The sequence below is a fragment of the Zootermopsis nevadensis genome, unplaced genomic scaffold (assembly GCF_977971745.1).
Source record: "Zootermopsis nevadensis isolate Lab colony 2312 unplaced genomic scaffold, Znev_1.0 Znev_ptg000031l, whole genome shotgun sequence".
NCBI classification, from domain to species: Eukaryota; Metazoa; Arthropoda; class Insecta; order Blattodea; family Termopsidae; genus Zootermopsis; species Zootermopsis nevadensis.
Genome location: NW_028259163.1, coordinates 5,738,173 through 5,753,010, shown reverse-complemented (window position 1 = coordinate 5,753,010; position 14,838 = coordinate 5,738,173). Strand labels below are relative to the sequence as shown.

At 34.6% G+C, this 14,838-nt stretch overlaps 2 protein-coding genes across 6 annotated transcripts in view; one reads left to right on the top strand and one right to left on the bottom strand.

Annotated features, from left to right (window-relative positions):
- Nucleotides 1–9,169, top strand: part of dmrt93B (doublesex-Mab related 93B) — a 152,941-nt gene extending 143,772 nt beyond the window's left edge. For all 4 annotated transcript variants that reach the window (XM_022073586.2, XM_022073585.2, XM_022073587.2 and 1 more), the window contains 2 exons: nt 5,102–5,243; nt 7,407–9,169. In XM_022073586.2, coding sequence (XP_021929278.2) covers nt 5,102–5,243; nt 7,407–8,485 — 1,221 coding nt within the window. In that variant the 3' untranslated portion in view covers nt 8,486–9,169. The remainder of the gene's footprint in view (nt 1–5,101; nt 5,244–7,406) is intronic.
- A 1,776-nt stretch (nt 9,170–10,945) lies between these two features.
- LOC147872026 (uncharacterized) lies at nt 10,946–14,605 on the bottom strand. 2 transcript variants are annotated; one of them, XM_087359506.1, is made up of 2 exons: nt 14,492–14,605; nt 10,946–12,916 (listed from the first exon to the last, which is right to left on the bottom strand). In XM_087359506.1, the coding sequence occupies exons 1-2, from the start codon at nt 14,534–14,536 to the stop codon at nt 12,239–12,241; spliced, it is 723 nt and encodes a 240-aa protein (XP_087215632.1). In that variant the 5' UTR covers nt 14,537–14,605; the 3' UTR covers nt 10,946–12,238. The 2 variants fall into 2 exon arrangements, with proteins under 2 accessions (XP_087215632.1, XP_087215633.1); XM_087359507.1 differs by lacking the exon at nt 14,492–14,605 and adding an exon at nt 14,158–14,469.
- Nucleotides 14,606–14,838: the final 233 nt, after the last annotated feature.

The following is a 14,838-nucleotide window of genomic DNA, read 5'->3' as shown; positions in this document are numbered from 1 at the left end:
AAACAAGAAATCCCCAGAGCCCAACTCAACAAGTCGATAGCCACAGAATTGGATTGTCTGAAAGATGACTGTTTTTATTTCATTTGGATATACATAAATAAGTTTGAATTAATTTGATTATATTGCCTACCTCTTGTTCAGATGAATATTCTGTACGTTCTTCATGTGCTGCCTTAAGCAACTATAGGAAACTGTTTTGTTCCTGAGAGTCAATGTGCCCGTTGTATTTTTAACATTTACTTTCGAATAATTCGTCTTGAAGTTTTGAGTATTCTAATTTTCTAAAAGCCCATTTATACTCTCAAAATCTTATAAAATTAAAATTGGTTTGGACGACCGGGGTTCGATCTCCGATGGGGACAGAGGATTTTTTCTCTAGCCTCTGCGTCCAGACCGGTTCTGGGGCCCACCCAGCCTCCTGTCCAATAGGTACCGGGATCCTTTCCTGGGCGTAAAAAACGGCCGGGGCATGAAGCTGACCACTCACCCCCATCTAGTGCCGAGGTCAAGAATAAGATATATTACTTAGACTGAATCTCTTGACATTTCTTTCCAGGCTCCGGTAACTACAATCCCTATCCCTTATTAATATATTTGAAAATAAAATTAATTTTTCTTCTACATTTGATTCTCTCAGGATAGGTGTCTACTTGGATACATAGGGAAAAATACACATTTATGGCGATTAATTAGATGTGTTTTTGCTGCCAATGCTATTAGAAATATAACTAACTAGATGGCTTGCGGAACCCGAAGGTTCATCACCGAACTAACCAAAGCCCTCCACCGGACCCTGTCCTGTGTCAACAAAATTCAGTTTCCTTCAACTCATATCTCCCATAGATCCCGCCTGAGATTATCCTCCCATCTACGTCTAGGTCTCCCCAGAGATCTCTTCCTCTCAGGCTTCCCAAATAGTGGACCCAACCAACTAGATGGCTTAGGGAACCTGAAGGTTCATCACCGAATTAACCAAAGCCCTCCACCGGACCCTGTCCTGGGCCAACAAAATCCAGTCTCCTTCGACTCCTATCTCCCATAGATCCCGCCTGAGATTATCCTCCCATCTACGTCTAGGTCTCCCCAGCGGTCTCTTCCCCTCAGGCTTCCCAACCAGTACCCGGTGCACACCTCTTGTCCCATCCATGTGCGCTACATGCCCAGCCCATCTCATTCTTCTCGACTTAATCACCCTGACAATATTAGGGGAGGAGTACAGATTTTTAAGTTCATCATTATGCAGTTTTCTCCACGCCCCATCGTCTTCTCTCCTAGGCCCAAATATCCTCCTCAACACCCGATTCTCAAACACCTGCAATCTGTGTTCCTCCCTCTGAGTGAGATACCATGTTTCGCACGCATACAAAACAACAGGCAAGATTATTGTTTTGTATATTTTAATCTTTAGTTTCTTAGAAAGGTAACGATATTTAAAAAGTGGTATTTCACTTATGAATATCTTATAACATTACTTGTAATTAAATATTTTTTAAAAACTTCGTTCTCAATGTTTAAGTTTCATATTATAAATTTGTACTCTGTTTTTGTGTTATCTTTCGATCTCTTACGTCATTTTTATATTTTATTATACAATTATATCAAGACCGTTGTTTTAGGTCTTGACTGCGATTTCTCTTGTCAGACACAAAAATGAAACTGAATTAACGAACTAATCCTTTTAAGTCTAAGCTCATTAAATAATATTTCGGAATTTAGTTAGTACTACAAAGAAAACATACCTCTTCAACACTGTTAATGATGTTTAAGGAAATAATTGTTGTTGATAATCATACAAAACTTATAAATACAAAATGGATTGTTGCTGATTTTTGAAGCAGGTTGTACGTATTTATCATTTCGCTTTAAAGGATTAATTATTATTTTATTATTTCATAACTTGTGTTGGGCAAGGCCGTGGTCTAAGCAACACGGAGTTTTCCTCCGTGGCATCCCAACAATTACTCCATTCACACACAGAAGAAGGCAATGGCAAACCACTTCTGGATCATCTGCCAAGAACGTATATGAACAGGTCCCAGTCCGAGAAAAGGATGGAAGGATCCTGTTCATATGGACCTGTCGTCAGACAGAACACTAAATAAATAAAAATAATAAATAATAGTTGATCTATCATAAACAAAATAAGCATTAATTCAATGCAAATTACATGGACTCTGTTTCAGCTAATGTATAATTTAGAATATTCGTGGAGCAATGCAAGTGTAATTTCACAGTGAGAGTGTAAAATGAGTTTTTGCAATGTATTTCTAAGTAAGTCATAAGGCATGAATACAGTGGATTAAATGAGAATATGATTTAATACTAAGAGACGTTCTTATGTAAGAAAGAGTGAGAGAAAAATCGTAAAAAGCATATACAGGACTTAACCTGATAAACACATGTTCTAACAGAACACATGATTGGGTTTGGTACACAAGATATAATAAGGCAGTGTCTACTGTACTGGTAAGGTTTTTAAATGTATTGTGGTAGAAGATTCCAATACTCGAGTCAGAGAACATTTATAAATATTTTATGAAATTTAGTTGAAAATTTTTCAGTATTGGGACGCTAATTAGAAATCATATGGTTAGTGGCGGACGCTGTAATAATTTATTTAAAGACACCGTATCACCTATAAATAATAATCTACAGTCGTGTCGTTGCGAAATTCAATTTTTTTTTTCTAATTTGTAGAGGCCCACATCGAAATTGTTATGCGGACGTTAAAGAGAACATGGTACGACATTCAATTCTAAAGGGTTTTGACGACGGTAGTTTACACTTAAAATTATTCATTGTCGGAGACAGAACTAGCCTCCGAAACGTCGTGGTTTTAAAGAACAGACGATGGGAAAAGTCCTGACAACGAATAATTTTAAATGGTATGACATGCTTTCGAACTAATATGGACTACAAGAAAATAATTTAAAAGTCTCAAGTCTTCATCTTCTAAACTTAGATGGACCTTATCTATAATTTATAAATATTAAATTATTGCATTATATTCGTAATTGACGGTATATATTACAATTTTAAAACTTTCAGAAATGTTTGCAAGTTACTTTCGTACGTATTCAATTCTAGTATTAGGTATTGTACGAGAAATATCCATCAATAATATCGTTATTATTTTATTTTCTATATGTTGAGACCACGATAAAAATGTAATCGCTGTTATGAAAATTGTTTGAAGTATAACGTATGATTTAACAAACTGGAAAGTGAATTTTATATAAGTTATTTTTTTATTTGTAGTGTTCTGTCTGACGACAGGTCCATATATTATGAACAGGATCCTTCCATCCTTTTCTCGGACTGGGACCTGTTCATATACGTTCTTGGCAGATGATCCAGAAGTGGTTTGCCATTGCCTTCTTCTGTGTGTGAATGGAGTAATTGTTGGGATGCCACGGAGAAACCGGGGAAGCCCCCGGAGGAAAACTCCGTGTTGCCTAGACCACGGCCTTGCCCAACAGAAGTTATAAATTTGAGCACCTAAGGGAATTGAACCCGGGACCCCAAAGCTTACTAGGCTAGTGTTCTGACCGCTAGACCACCGTGGCGGTATAAGTTATTATTAAATGTTAAATATGTTTTGGGTTATAAAACCTGACATAATTTCGAAAGTCTTTTTTATTTTTAGTTGAGACTGTAACACATTTTCATTTTGTTATTCCGGAAATTTTTCGTGATTTTAAATTTGTATTGCATCGAGAAAATTAATCAACTTTAACGTTATAATTTTCTTTCGGGAGGCATTTCTTTCGATTCTCAAATATATTTCTCAGTCTTTTGAAGCTAATGGTTTGAAATAAGCCAAGACATGACCGTTTACGTAAAAATCCTTACCTACTCATTATTCATGATCATCTTTCCATTAAATCCTCGTTAAATAGCATAATCAGATCTGAAATATCTTTCCAGAAATATTTGCTTGAGAAAATAGTATTACCCTATTCGGACACTTGCCACATATCCTTTGTTTGAGATTAAGTGTATCAGATAAATCGATTCAAAATGCCGTTTCAGAACACCCTATGCTTGAAACAGTAACCACGCAAACACATCATTCAGTTGATTGATGTCTTTGTCTAAGCTGTGCTAATTCTCATGAAACGAGAGACACAATAAGGGTTTGGATTGGGGGTGTAAAGTTTCTATGTCATCAGTGTAATCCAGACTTTATTACCGATAGTAGTACTCTTGTTAGAAAAGTCTTGTGTTTACTTTGGCTTTTACTGAAGGTTTTCCATTAGCCATGCCACGATGTAGCTCTGTGGGATGAGAAAGGAGACGTTGGCTGTTGACGTCTTGAAAAGTTCGAAGCTACATAGAAATTGGAAATTGTACGCTGTGTGATCCATATGATATATATATATATATATATATATATATATATATATATATATATATACACACAGTTACCTTTGAATTACTTACTCGAATGTTTTGTTTTTAAGTTTTCTTCGTAAATATATTTTTTTATATTCCTTTAGAGTGTCGTTAATTAAACTAAGGAAAAGTATGTTACTTAAGACGGTAACAAACGCTTAGCAACTCAATAAATGTATCAGTTTAATAGCACACCAAGGTTTATTACCATATTAAAAATTCCCGCTAGTAATTTGAGCAATATGATTCCAATACTTTTTTATATATCATATTTTAAAGTCAGTTTTAATATTATCCTCCCACCTACGTCTACGTGTTTTAGGTGTTATCTCCGGTTCAGATTTTCTGTCTAAAATCCTGCATTCATTTTTTTAAATTCTTATATATCTAATGCTTGCCCCTTCCATCGTATCCAACTGATTTAATAATATTTGGTGTATCTAACGATTTCTCGCATATCGAACGATTTCTCGCATATCTAACGATTTCTCGCATATCGAACGAGTTCTCGCATATCGAACGATTTCTCGTGTATCTAACGATTTCTCGGATATCGAACGATTTCTGGTGTATCTAACGATTTCTCGCATATCGAACGATTTCTCGTGTATCGAACGACTAAATTTCGCGCACCAATTACAAAGCAAGGAGAAGGAAGATATTTCTTCGTGAATACGACTTGTAATCAACGCCATCTTTTTTGCAGGTGGCTTTGAAACGGCAGCAGGCAGCTGAAGACGCCATTGCTCTGGGTCTGACAGCTGTTGCCACTGGAACGCAGTTCGGGTATCTCCCGCCAGGTCCAATCTTCGGTATGGCAATAACCGCTCCTAAAAGTCAAGATCAGGGTAAGTCGTATTACTGGACAACTGATAAAATAACAGACGAAGATATTTTACGTTTGGTATTAAGTAAGGGAAATATAGCAAGTAACACAGACGAGAAATAAATACTTAATTTTGTTTCGAAAACTTTAAGGAAGAGAATTCTTGTGAAACCTAATCGTAGTATTGGAATAATATTAAAAAGGATCTTAGTGAAATAAAATATGAGTGTGGAAATTTGTCTTCTTAGATGATGCGAAATTAGTCTGGTAGAAGTTTACCGACGTTTCAGATGTGCTAATGATGGAGGCAACATTTATCTCTGAAATATCGGTTAAGAGTATCCCAGAAGACTCATCTTTTTTACTAAGTTTGATCGGAATACGATCTTATGATAAGCTCGTGTTTACACTGAATTTTATAGCAGAATAAAAGCTTGTGAATTTCTTGATCAGCTAAGCAAATATTTCTCCTAAAGAATTTTGCAGCTTTACTGAGTCAGTACTACATACGCTGATTTCTCTGACAAAATTAATTTTACTACAGAAATATTAAAATTCTTTGCTTCAAGGTCGGCCACTTTAGTCTTACCGTAACACTCCACACTTTTATTCAAAAAGAAACCAGTTTGATTCTATATTGATATACGGTTTATTCCCTAAAATATTCGTAGTTTTCCTCAGTATGTGCATGAAAATGGCAGGATTGTACCTAAAACATACCACAACTTCCGTTCACACCAATATTTGTTATCTTCCCAAATATTTCGACACTCTGTAACTTATGTAGTTGAAACAGCGTCGTTAAATATTAAATAATCAGTTTTGACTTTGTTCCCGACTCTCGTGCCTTGACGTCAGTGATGTTCGGCCTTGTTGCTTTACTTTTCATAGGTGTACGATTTGTAGAGAAACACAGAAATGATATTATTTACTAATAGGGAAATTGGTCCAGACGCAAACTCAGAGATAATCTAAGCATGCTTATGTTGATGTCTTGTCACCAGACCACAGAATGAAATCATTATATTAATATAACTAATAAATCATTTGAAAATGTGCTAAAGTTAAAATATTTTTGGGACGACGGTCAAATGAAAAATATATTCAAGTCAAGAACAGACTGAATTCGTAGTTCAAAATCGTTTGTCTCCTTATATGATGTGTATAAACGTAAATATTAAAATATATAAAATCATAATTTTATCTGTTTTTATATGAGTTCCAAACCCGATATCCACGTTAAAGGGATTGACACCGATTGAGGGTGATTAAGAAGAGGGTGCTTGGAAGAATATTTGGACACAAGAGGGACGAAGTTACAGGAGACTGGAGAAAACTGCTTAATGAGTAGCTCCGTAATTTATATGATTTTCTTCGGCAAATAATATTACGACAACCAAATCAAGGAGGATGTAATATTTAGTATTTGTAAGCCTATAATTTAGATATGATAGACAATAAATAATTGGATCATAACTTCTGAAATATTTGATGGAGGTGGATTTTAAATATTGATCTATTTGAAAATTTTGCATGAAACGTTTTTGAATGTTAACAGACAAACATCACAACGGTAAGAACCTTTGAGGTGTAACACATAAATTAAGTTTAGTTTTTGTTGCATTTAATGTGGACTTTGCTGAAGTTTCTTAAAATAATTAGATTATTTTTGTTGTTATGCCTTTTTATACCGAATTTAAAAGAAATCAGAAACATATATCTGAAAAATAGTAAAAAGCAGACAAGAAATATAATAGATATGAAACATAAGGTTTGATTTAATTATTGAGGATATTGAAGATTGATTGTGGTTTGTTGATGTCGAAACTGATTATTTAAAGTTTAATTAAATCTCCGACAAGATAAAAGATCCAAAGAAAGATAAAATAATAGGCTACTAAAATTGAAAAACGCCCTAAAAATAAGGAATAGCCGAATAACAGCTTTTTAAAAAAATACGGTTTGTATAAAAATTTGTTTGAAGAAGATACTTTATTTAAGTACAGTGTTTATTTTTGTTAATTACGTATCTGAATATGACTTTTTCATGTTTAAAAATAAATTTCTAGCTTAATAACATTATTTATTCAAGTACAGTATTTCTGTTTTTCAGACAGATTTAAGAATATAATTATCGTAATTAAAAAAATTATCTAAAGAATAGACTTTTTTATCTAATTTTCAGATACACCTGGGAACGAAGACTTAGCTCTGGACTCACCATCTATGTCACCACTTGCTCTAGGATCTAGTCATGACGAATCAGAGACAGGCGATATTGGGCCAGGGGGATCGGTCACGGATTCTTTGCCGACCGTCACAGACACCGACAATCCTCATCCCGAACCCGAAAAGTCACCTTCGGACTCAGAAGAAAACAAAGCAAGACATCTCACTCCAATTATTTCCCCTAAACACGTGATTAATCACAACAATAAAACCACCCTTTCTCCGAATTCACTAGAAATGTTGACTAGATTATTTCCTAACAAGAAGCGGTCAGTTTTGGAACTAGTGTTGCGAAGATGTGGGGATGACTTATTGAAAGCAATAGAAGAAATTGTTCCAAGAGATGTGTGCCAAAATGTCGCCAGTGGAAGTTCAAATCTACAAGGCAGTAATGCGTTACATCAGTATCTAGCTTCGTACAAATCAACAGTAACAAATGAAAGCACAAAAGAAGATACACGACGTACCGATACAGTGAATTCAGCTAGACCTTCCTCATCTGTACTTAAATCAGCTTTTAAACCTGTTTCCCCTTCAACATCCGCAAATATTAGTCCTAATACATCGTCAGCTATCGGCTTTGGCCATCACAGTAACTTGAATTCTACTCCAGAAATTTTTTTAGGTAGTTCAGCGTTGTTGTCGCCACCTACCGCTCATCAGAGTAGTTTACCGTTCGCAGCGACAATGTCCTCCCTGCTCGCGTTGCAGAACCACCAAACTAACAACTCCACGACTGGCAGGATCATGTCGAGTATGTTTTACCCTCCCTCCGATCTTCTATTTCAAACCCCTCACCTACCATTTGCGCATTCAGCAGCTCTGTTCACGAATTCTTTGTCGCCTTCGTTCTATATGACGGCTAGTAACGAGGCATCGGATCAACAGTTCTTTAACCCATATCGAAACACAGCTGCTTCAAGTTCGAGCGCTGATTTGTGTTGTAGTGTACCCGGTTGTGACGAGTGCAATGGAGATAATGGAGATTCGCATCAGCAAGGCAGAAAATCTTACTCGAAGATGTCTGTTAATTAGAAATAAAAATATTAAAAAATGTGATAGAATTAAAACAAATCGTATTTCTACTAGCAAAAATAATCCCCTACAACGAATTTGCATTCTTTGTTGAGTCAATCCACCATCGTTCGAGAAAGAAGCGATTTGATAATAGATAAAGTGACAACTTTAAATTAAATTTGGTACAGTGCCAACATTCGTACTTTATCAAGGTTGAAAGAATGGCTCAATTATTAGCATAAACACTGGAAATTAAGATGAAGACTTTTTATGAGTTTTCCCACTTCGTCTAGATAAATGCTAAAATACGAGTAATATGCCTTTTATTTAATTCACATCTGCTTTTATTTATATACTTTATCATTCAGAATAATTCATTCAACTCTATGTGTTAAATACAGGAATGTATCGTTAAATAAAACTTTAATTTGGAGAACTTTTTTTAAGATTGCATTGGGTAGATTATTAGCAAAACGACATTTTAAGAAATATTCCAGACACTTAATAATCAATCAGTCAATATGTTTTATGCGACTGAGATTCCCTAAGTCCAGACAAATCTAGTTTTAAAATTAATACGTTTGTATGAGATGTTGAGGACCGCTATGTTAGTACCGAACACAAAAATATTTGTTCACAGAATATGTACCTGTTTAATTACACTGTTTCGTGAATCAGTCTTAATAAACAATTCCTAAAGTATTTTTAGTATATTTTAAAAGAATTTCAGTTCTACAGACTGAAATTTAAATTCTGAATTTGTAACAATTGTTGATTTGTTATGCTGCAGTTACATTGAACATTGTCCGTTCCGCGAATTAAACTCTTTTCAGACTCACTGAGTTTACCGTAGATTTATCTGCCTGTAGTACACGTCAGTAGACGGAACAAAAATATGACATGAGTGGTCACATTACATCTGTCTCAGTCCGTTGGCACAAGGACAGTGAAAAGGTAATTTAATCGGGCAGCAAAAGCAGTTGGTACACTGACGCGCCTATCGTCTTTATTGTGAACTAGACTACCGATGTGATTTTGTTTTCAGTTGTTTACATACAGTGGTCAGACGTAACATGTGTGGCAGCGAAGAAATTATCAATTTTGTTTCTGGAAAACGTTTGTTATAGTATATCTTCAAAAGTGTTTGGAATGTCATGGCTTTGGAAATGGAAATCACAAGTAAGTACTATTGAATTTATTGCTTTTACTGTGATAATGTACCCACAAACGTCGGACTGTTCTGATCAGCTTATAAACCACGCCCATTCCACTGCACACTAAACCGGATTCAACTGGATTGTATTAAACATTTTAGGGTCTCGTTCTACGCCCGTATTCAACTGAATAATTACCCCTTTAAAAACTTTACTCGTTTTTTTTATATTAGTTGCAATATTAAGGATCGTACTTGGAATCAGTGTTGGTTGGGTAGCGTAGCCTTGCGCTCGAGATTTCCAGGGTTCAAACCCGTGCTTGGAAACCGGCTATCCTTACAGAGGCGTTTCATGATTTTCCTCAGGCCTTCCATGCAAATGCTGGGATAGTAACTTAAATTTGATCGCAACTGCTTCCACGTATTTTACAATTCGTTATTTATGAGTTAGTGAAAGTGTCATAAAACAAAACAAATAAACACATTAAACAATTAATGTAGAAATCGGAATGTTTTGAACACCAGCGGACATCCCTCCCTGTGCTTCGACTCCAGTAATGTAGAAAATGAATAAGTTAGGACGCGTTGTCTGACAGGATATGATTCCTTTCCCTATGTAACCAAGATAACTATATTCTGCAGTCATATTGAGATAAGCAAACGTATTTATGGTCTATTGTGAAGTAGCTACTACAAATGTTCGTTCTAAATTAAGATTGAAGTGTCGTAATTTTTCTTAGAAGTGTCTAGAATTATCTTTCGTGAGACCGCTGTTTCGTACATACAGACGGAAGAACAGAGCAGTTTTAGCACGTAATCCGCATGGTTACAAACTCGCCTCATTGAAACAATATACGTCTCTTGATATAATTTTTAACAAGTCGTAAGATCACAGGATCAGAAAAGTTATAATTCTAATTGGAAGACTGTATTTGTCATTTTTTTTTTCCAACCAGCAATCCCCAAGTGAATAGTTTTAACATATAAAACATAGTTAAAGCAGTTACTGATATTTTAGATGTACCTGCTGTCTCCATCATCAGATCAGGCCCTGTTGTGTTAACCTGAAATCTTTACACGTATTGTTGATTATGTAAGAAGGTAATCGTGTTCCGTTTCAGTCGCATATAACCTACGTTATCCTTCGTATGCCGGCTTGTTCCGTTCTGTCGGTACAATAGGTATCTGTACATACCGGCAATAGTTACTCCGAGTCTGAGGATTGAACAGGAAGTGATTTTTGAAATATACTTTGATTATGAATACTTTTAAACCTACGGCGCCCATAGATAAGAAGGAGAAGCCAGGTTTAACACTGAAATGAATATAGGTTACATATTTTATTCGAAACATTTGTGACGTCATTAAAATAATAAGTTTTGTTTACTGTGAACAGCCAAATAGCGGATTTGTAACAAGGGGTTAGAAAATACATTAATTGGCGCATAAGCGTTGTAACTGGAGTAACAAATATGATATTTGTAAATGAAGTTTGTGAAAACTAATTCAGGTTAAGGGAAATATCACATTTATTTTATTATGTGAATTTCAGTACTGTTATCGTACAACGGAAATTTTGGAAACGTTAAAGTGTGTATGTTTAAAGGCATAGTTACAAATTTGAAAAATATATTAAGAAAATGGAGTTAAAGAGAGAAGAAACTACGAATTTAAATGTACAGTTTGGAATAAAAGTCAGACTAACTGAATATTTCCTCTTATTATTTATTTGAATTAAACCACTGTGACAAATATACTATATTATTGGTGTTAAAATATTAATTTTTTTAAATTCTGAACGCCGCTAATACCAAACCTGGCACCTGACTATTCCTATCTACCCTCAATTCTAACAACCTATTTCCCTGAAATCTATTTTAATTCTGCCCTCGCATCTAATTAGTTTTCGAGTGGCCGTATCACAACGTGTATCCTTACGAAAATTTCCAGAGCTTTATATATTCTTTTGAGACGAGACTGAAATTTCATATATTCACTCAAAATGTATTTCTTAATGTAAAATTTCAACATAGAATAAGGATGAATATTGCAATATTTATTTTTCAGTAATTTAATATTTAATTTAAGTTTTTAAATGTTACATATTTTAATTGTTCTTAACTTTTTAATAGTTTTAATATTTATTCTTAACTTATTTTTCATGTATTCATATATTATTTTAATTTGTAAAAAGTCATGCTTAAGTGGCAAGATTACAAGTAAAATTCCTGACATATTTGCCAAATGTTACTGATTTTCGTTGGGTAGGAAATTGTAACTTCAGAACCACCACAGTTTTCTATAAATATTTTAAGTTTTAATCTACAATGCCTGAACGTCGGTTAAATTTGACGTAGAGAAGTTTACTTGTACATATTTTATATATGTATATTTCTCTACAACAAACAATCATTCGGTTCTGCTTGTTTATTTATCTTGCCTTCTACGTACATAGAAGAATCAGCCTTGTACTGGTAACAGAGATTTACATTTTGAAACATGTAATTATTTTCCCACAACAGCCTTTAAACCAGGATTGTTACAAAATAAAAGTTAAATGGCATATTTATTGTCCAGATAATGAATTTTGTAATGAAATCTGGACTGAATTTGTGATCTTATGTATAGTTTATCAATAATCCTGAACTCACAGGCAATAAAATAGAAAAGAATGTATTAAAGTATAGATTACTTCCTGCTGCTTTCAAAATGCCACACGGTTTGTCGGAAGATTTGTGACAAACGTGTGTTTTTGGACACTTATACTGCTGCCCGTAGGGTCTGTAACCTCCATCAGCCATGTCTCTACAAAGCAGAAACGTGTCACTATCGACACACACAAAATTCTTCGATTTGCATTCGTCTTTTGTTGACGAAGTTACGTGTCCAGTACCGACAGGTACATATGACGACGTATAATGACTTTGGCAGTGGTAAAAATATGTTTCGTTGCAAATTGTGTTTTGAGGGCAATAGTAATTTGGCCCCCAAGGATATGAAAAACCCTGATGGTCGTACTTGCATAGTTGATATTCGTAGTTGTTTGTACATATGAATCCGTGGACGCTGCATCTCCTGGTACTTGGAGTGTAAGGTCCAATAGAGTGTAGTTCCAAGCACTGAGACGCATTACACACTGTGTTATAAGGGCAGGCAATGGGTTTATCCAAGATGTGGACAGATCCATTTCCGTGGTCAACACACATTTTGAAATGTGTGGCATTTGTACAAACAATGCCTTTTGGGCAAATGTTAAACGCTGTCACAGTCATCCCAAGAAACAGCACGAAAACCATCTGGTGACAACAGAAACAAACAATCCATCTGTATGTTCGCTTTTTATTACTTGCTGTTAAGGGATTTTGAGCCTTATAGATTAATAATTATGATTGTATTTGTTTAAATCCTGTCAGTCTAATCACAATAAAATTCCTAATAAATATTAAAATATTACTATAATTAACATTTAAATATTTAAAATATATTAATGATGTTATCTATCGAAGTGTTCGATTTAATGATCTAATGTAAATCGAACATTTCGATAGAGAACATCATTTAATATATTTTAAATATATAAATGTTAATTATAGTAATATTTTATTATTTAATAGAAATTTTATTGTGATTAGACTGACAGGATTTAAACAAATATATATTTATCACAATATGACGCAACTTTATCATCTCAATTATTATTGTGTTTATTACATCAGATTTCCTGTTGCCACAGAAACATTTTAATTTGAAAAGAAAATATTTACAATTTAAAGTTTTATTAAAGTAACAATCTCCCATAATTAATACAACACAAAGAAATCAAACTAATATTAATATTATTTAGAAAATGTTACGCTGTTATATAATGTGTTAGATGTGTCTATTCGTTCAGATAACACAATATCTTTCCTTCACACCGAATTATTCATATTACATTAAAAATAACGTAATAAACCGCATTAAATAATAAGGCGTTATAAATTTACATATTGATTTCCAAACTTGTTGTAATTTCAAACACAGAGCGTAAACTTTTTTTGTGTGAGGGCACGTACAAAGATCTTTGAATTAAGAAAAGCTAACACATATTTTTAAGAAATAAATATGTGAGAATTTAAATATATTTTATACTATCAAGAGGAGTTATTATATTACATAAGAATTGTTATACACTTTAAAGCTGACTTGACTATATGGTCTGAAATATTGAAAAAGAATCATTAAATTAACTATAAATACTTACCGATGACCCAAATATAAGAAACCTTAAACACTGATCGAATTCCCTTAAAGCTTATATAAAAGTTCTCGTAATTACTTCCTAGGGAATCCTAATTCATTGGGTCTTAAACTTTACGATCCCTAGATTAAGCTCTACGTTAGATTGTGTTCTCGTGGACTATGACATCGCGCGGTATTATACATTTTTACCGACGTTTCAGAGTAAATATCACTTCCGCCTTCTACTCTGAAGATCACAATCTGAACTATCACCACGAGGACCTAGAGTCTCTTATTTTTTGACTATCTTACTTACGTAGGAAACTTAGGCGACCCGTTCTTCAGTACTTTGAACATCTGCGGGTCCCAACCTTCGTTGGCTTTGATCTGTTAAGACATTCGGTAGGACTCCTTGGACGAGGGATCGGCCCGTCGCAAGGCCTCTACCTGTACACAGGACAGCACAACACAGAAGAACGCGGTCAAACATCCATGGGTTGAGTGGGATTCGAACCCACGGTCACAGTGACCAAGCGGCCACTGTAATTATCATCACACATAATACATAAAATTATTTCACTGCCACTATGATAACTAATATTAAAAACTTTTGGGAAAAAGAAACAGTATAGAATAGAAACTCAGTTTACCGTTGCTTCAAACACGAATTTCGAAACGCTTCGATGGAGCTCCATGTTCCTTTGTTAAGTTCTCGTTTATGAAGTAACCTGGCCGTGTCGTCTGCCTCGCACTGCGTCGTGAAATGTCACGTGATAGGAACTTTATCTAAATCACACAGCAAACTACGTATGTTAATTATCTGTAAGTAAATATATTTCGTCTACAGAAAAATTCCACACGTTGTAAACTTTTCCACGAAAATACAAATCTCTAGGTAAACTAGTGATATTTTATGTTGTTTGTTACGCAGAACAGCAGAGGTGTCGAAAATGTGCCCCACTGAAACATTTACCAGATCTTCTTGGTATACAGATTT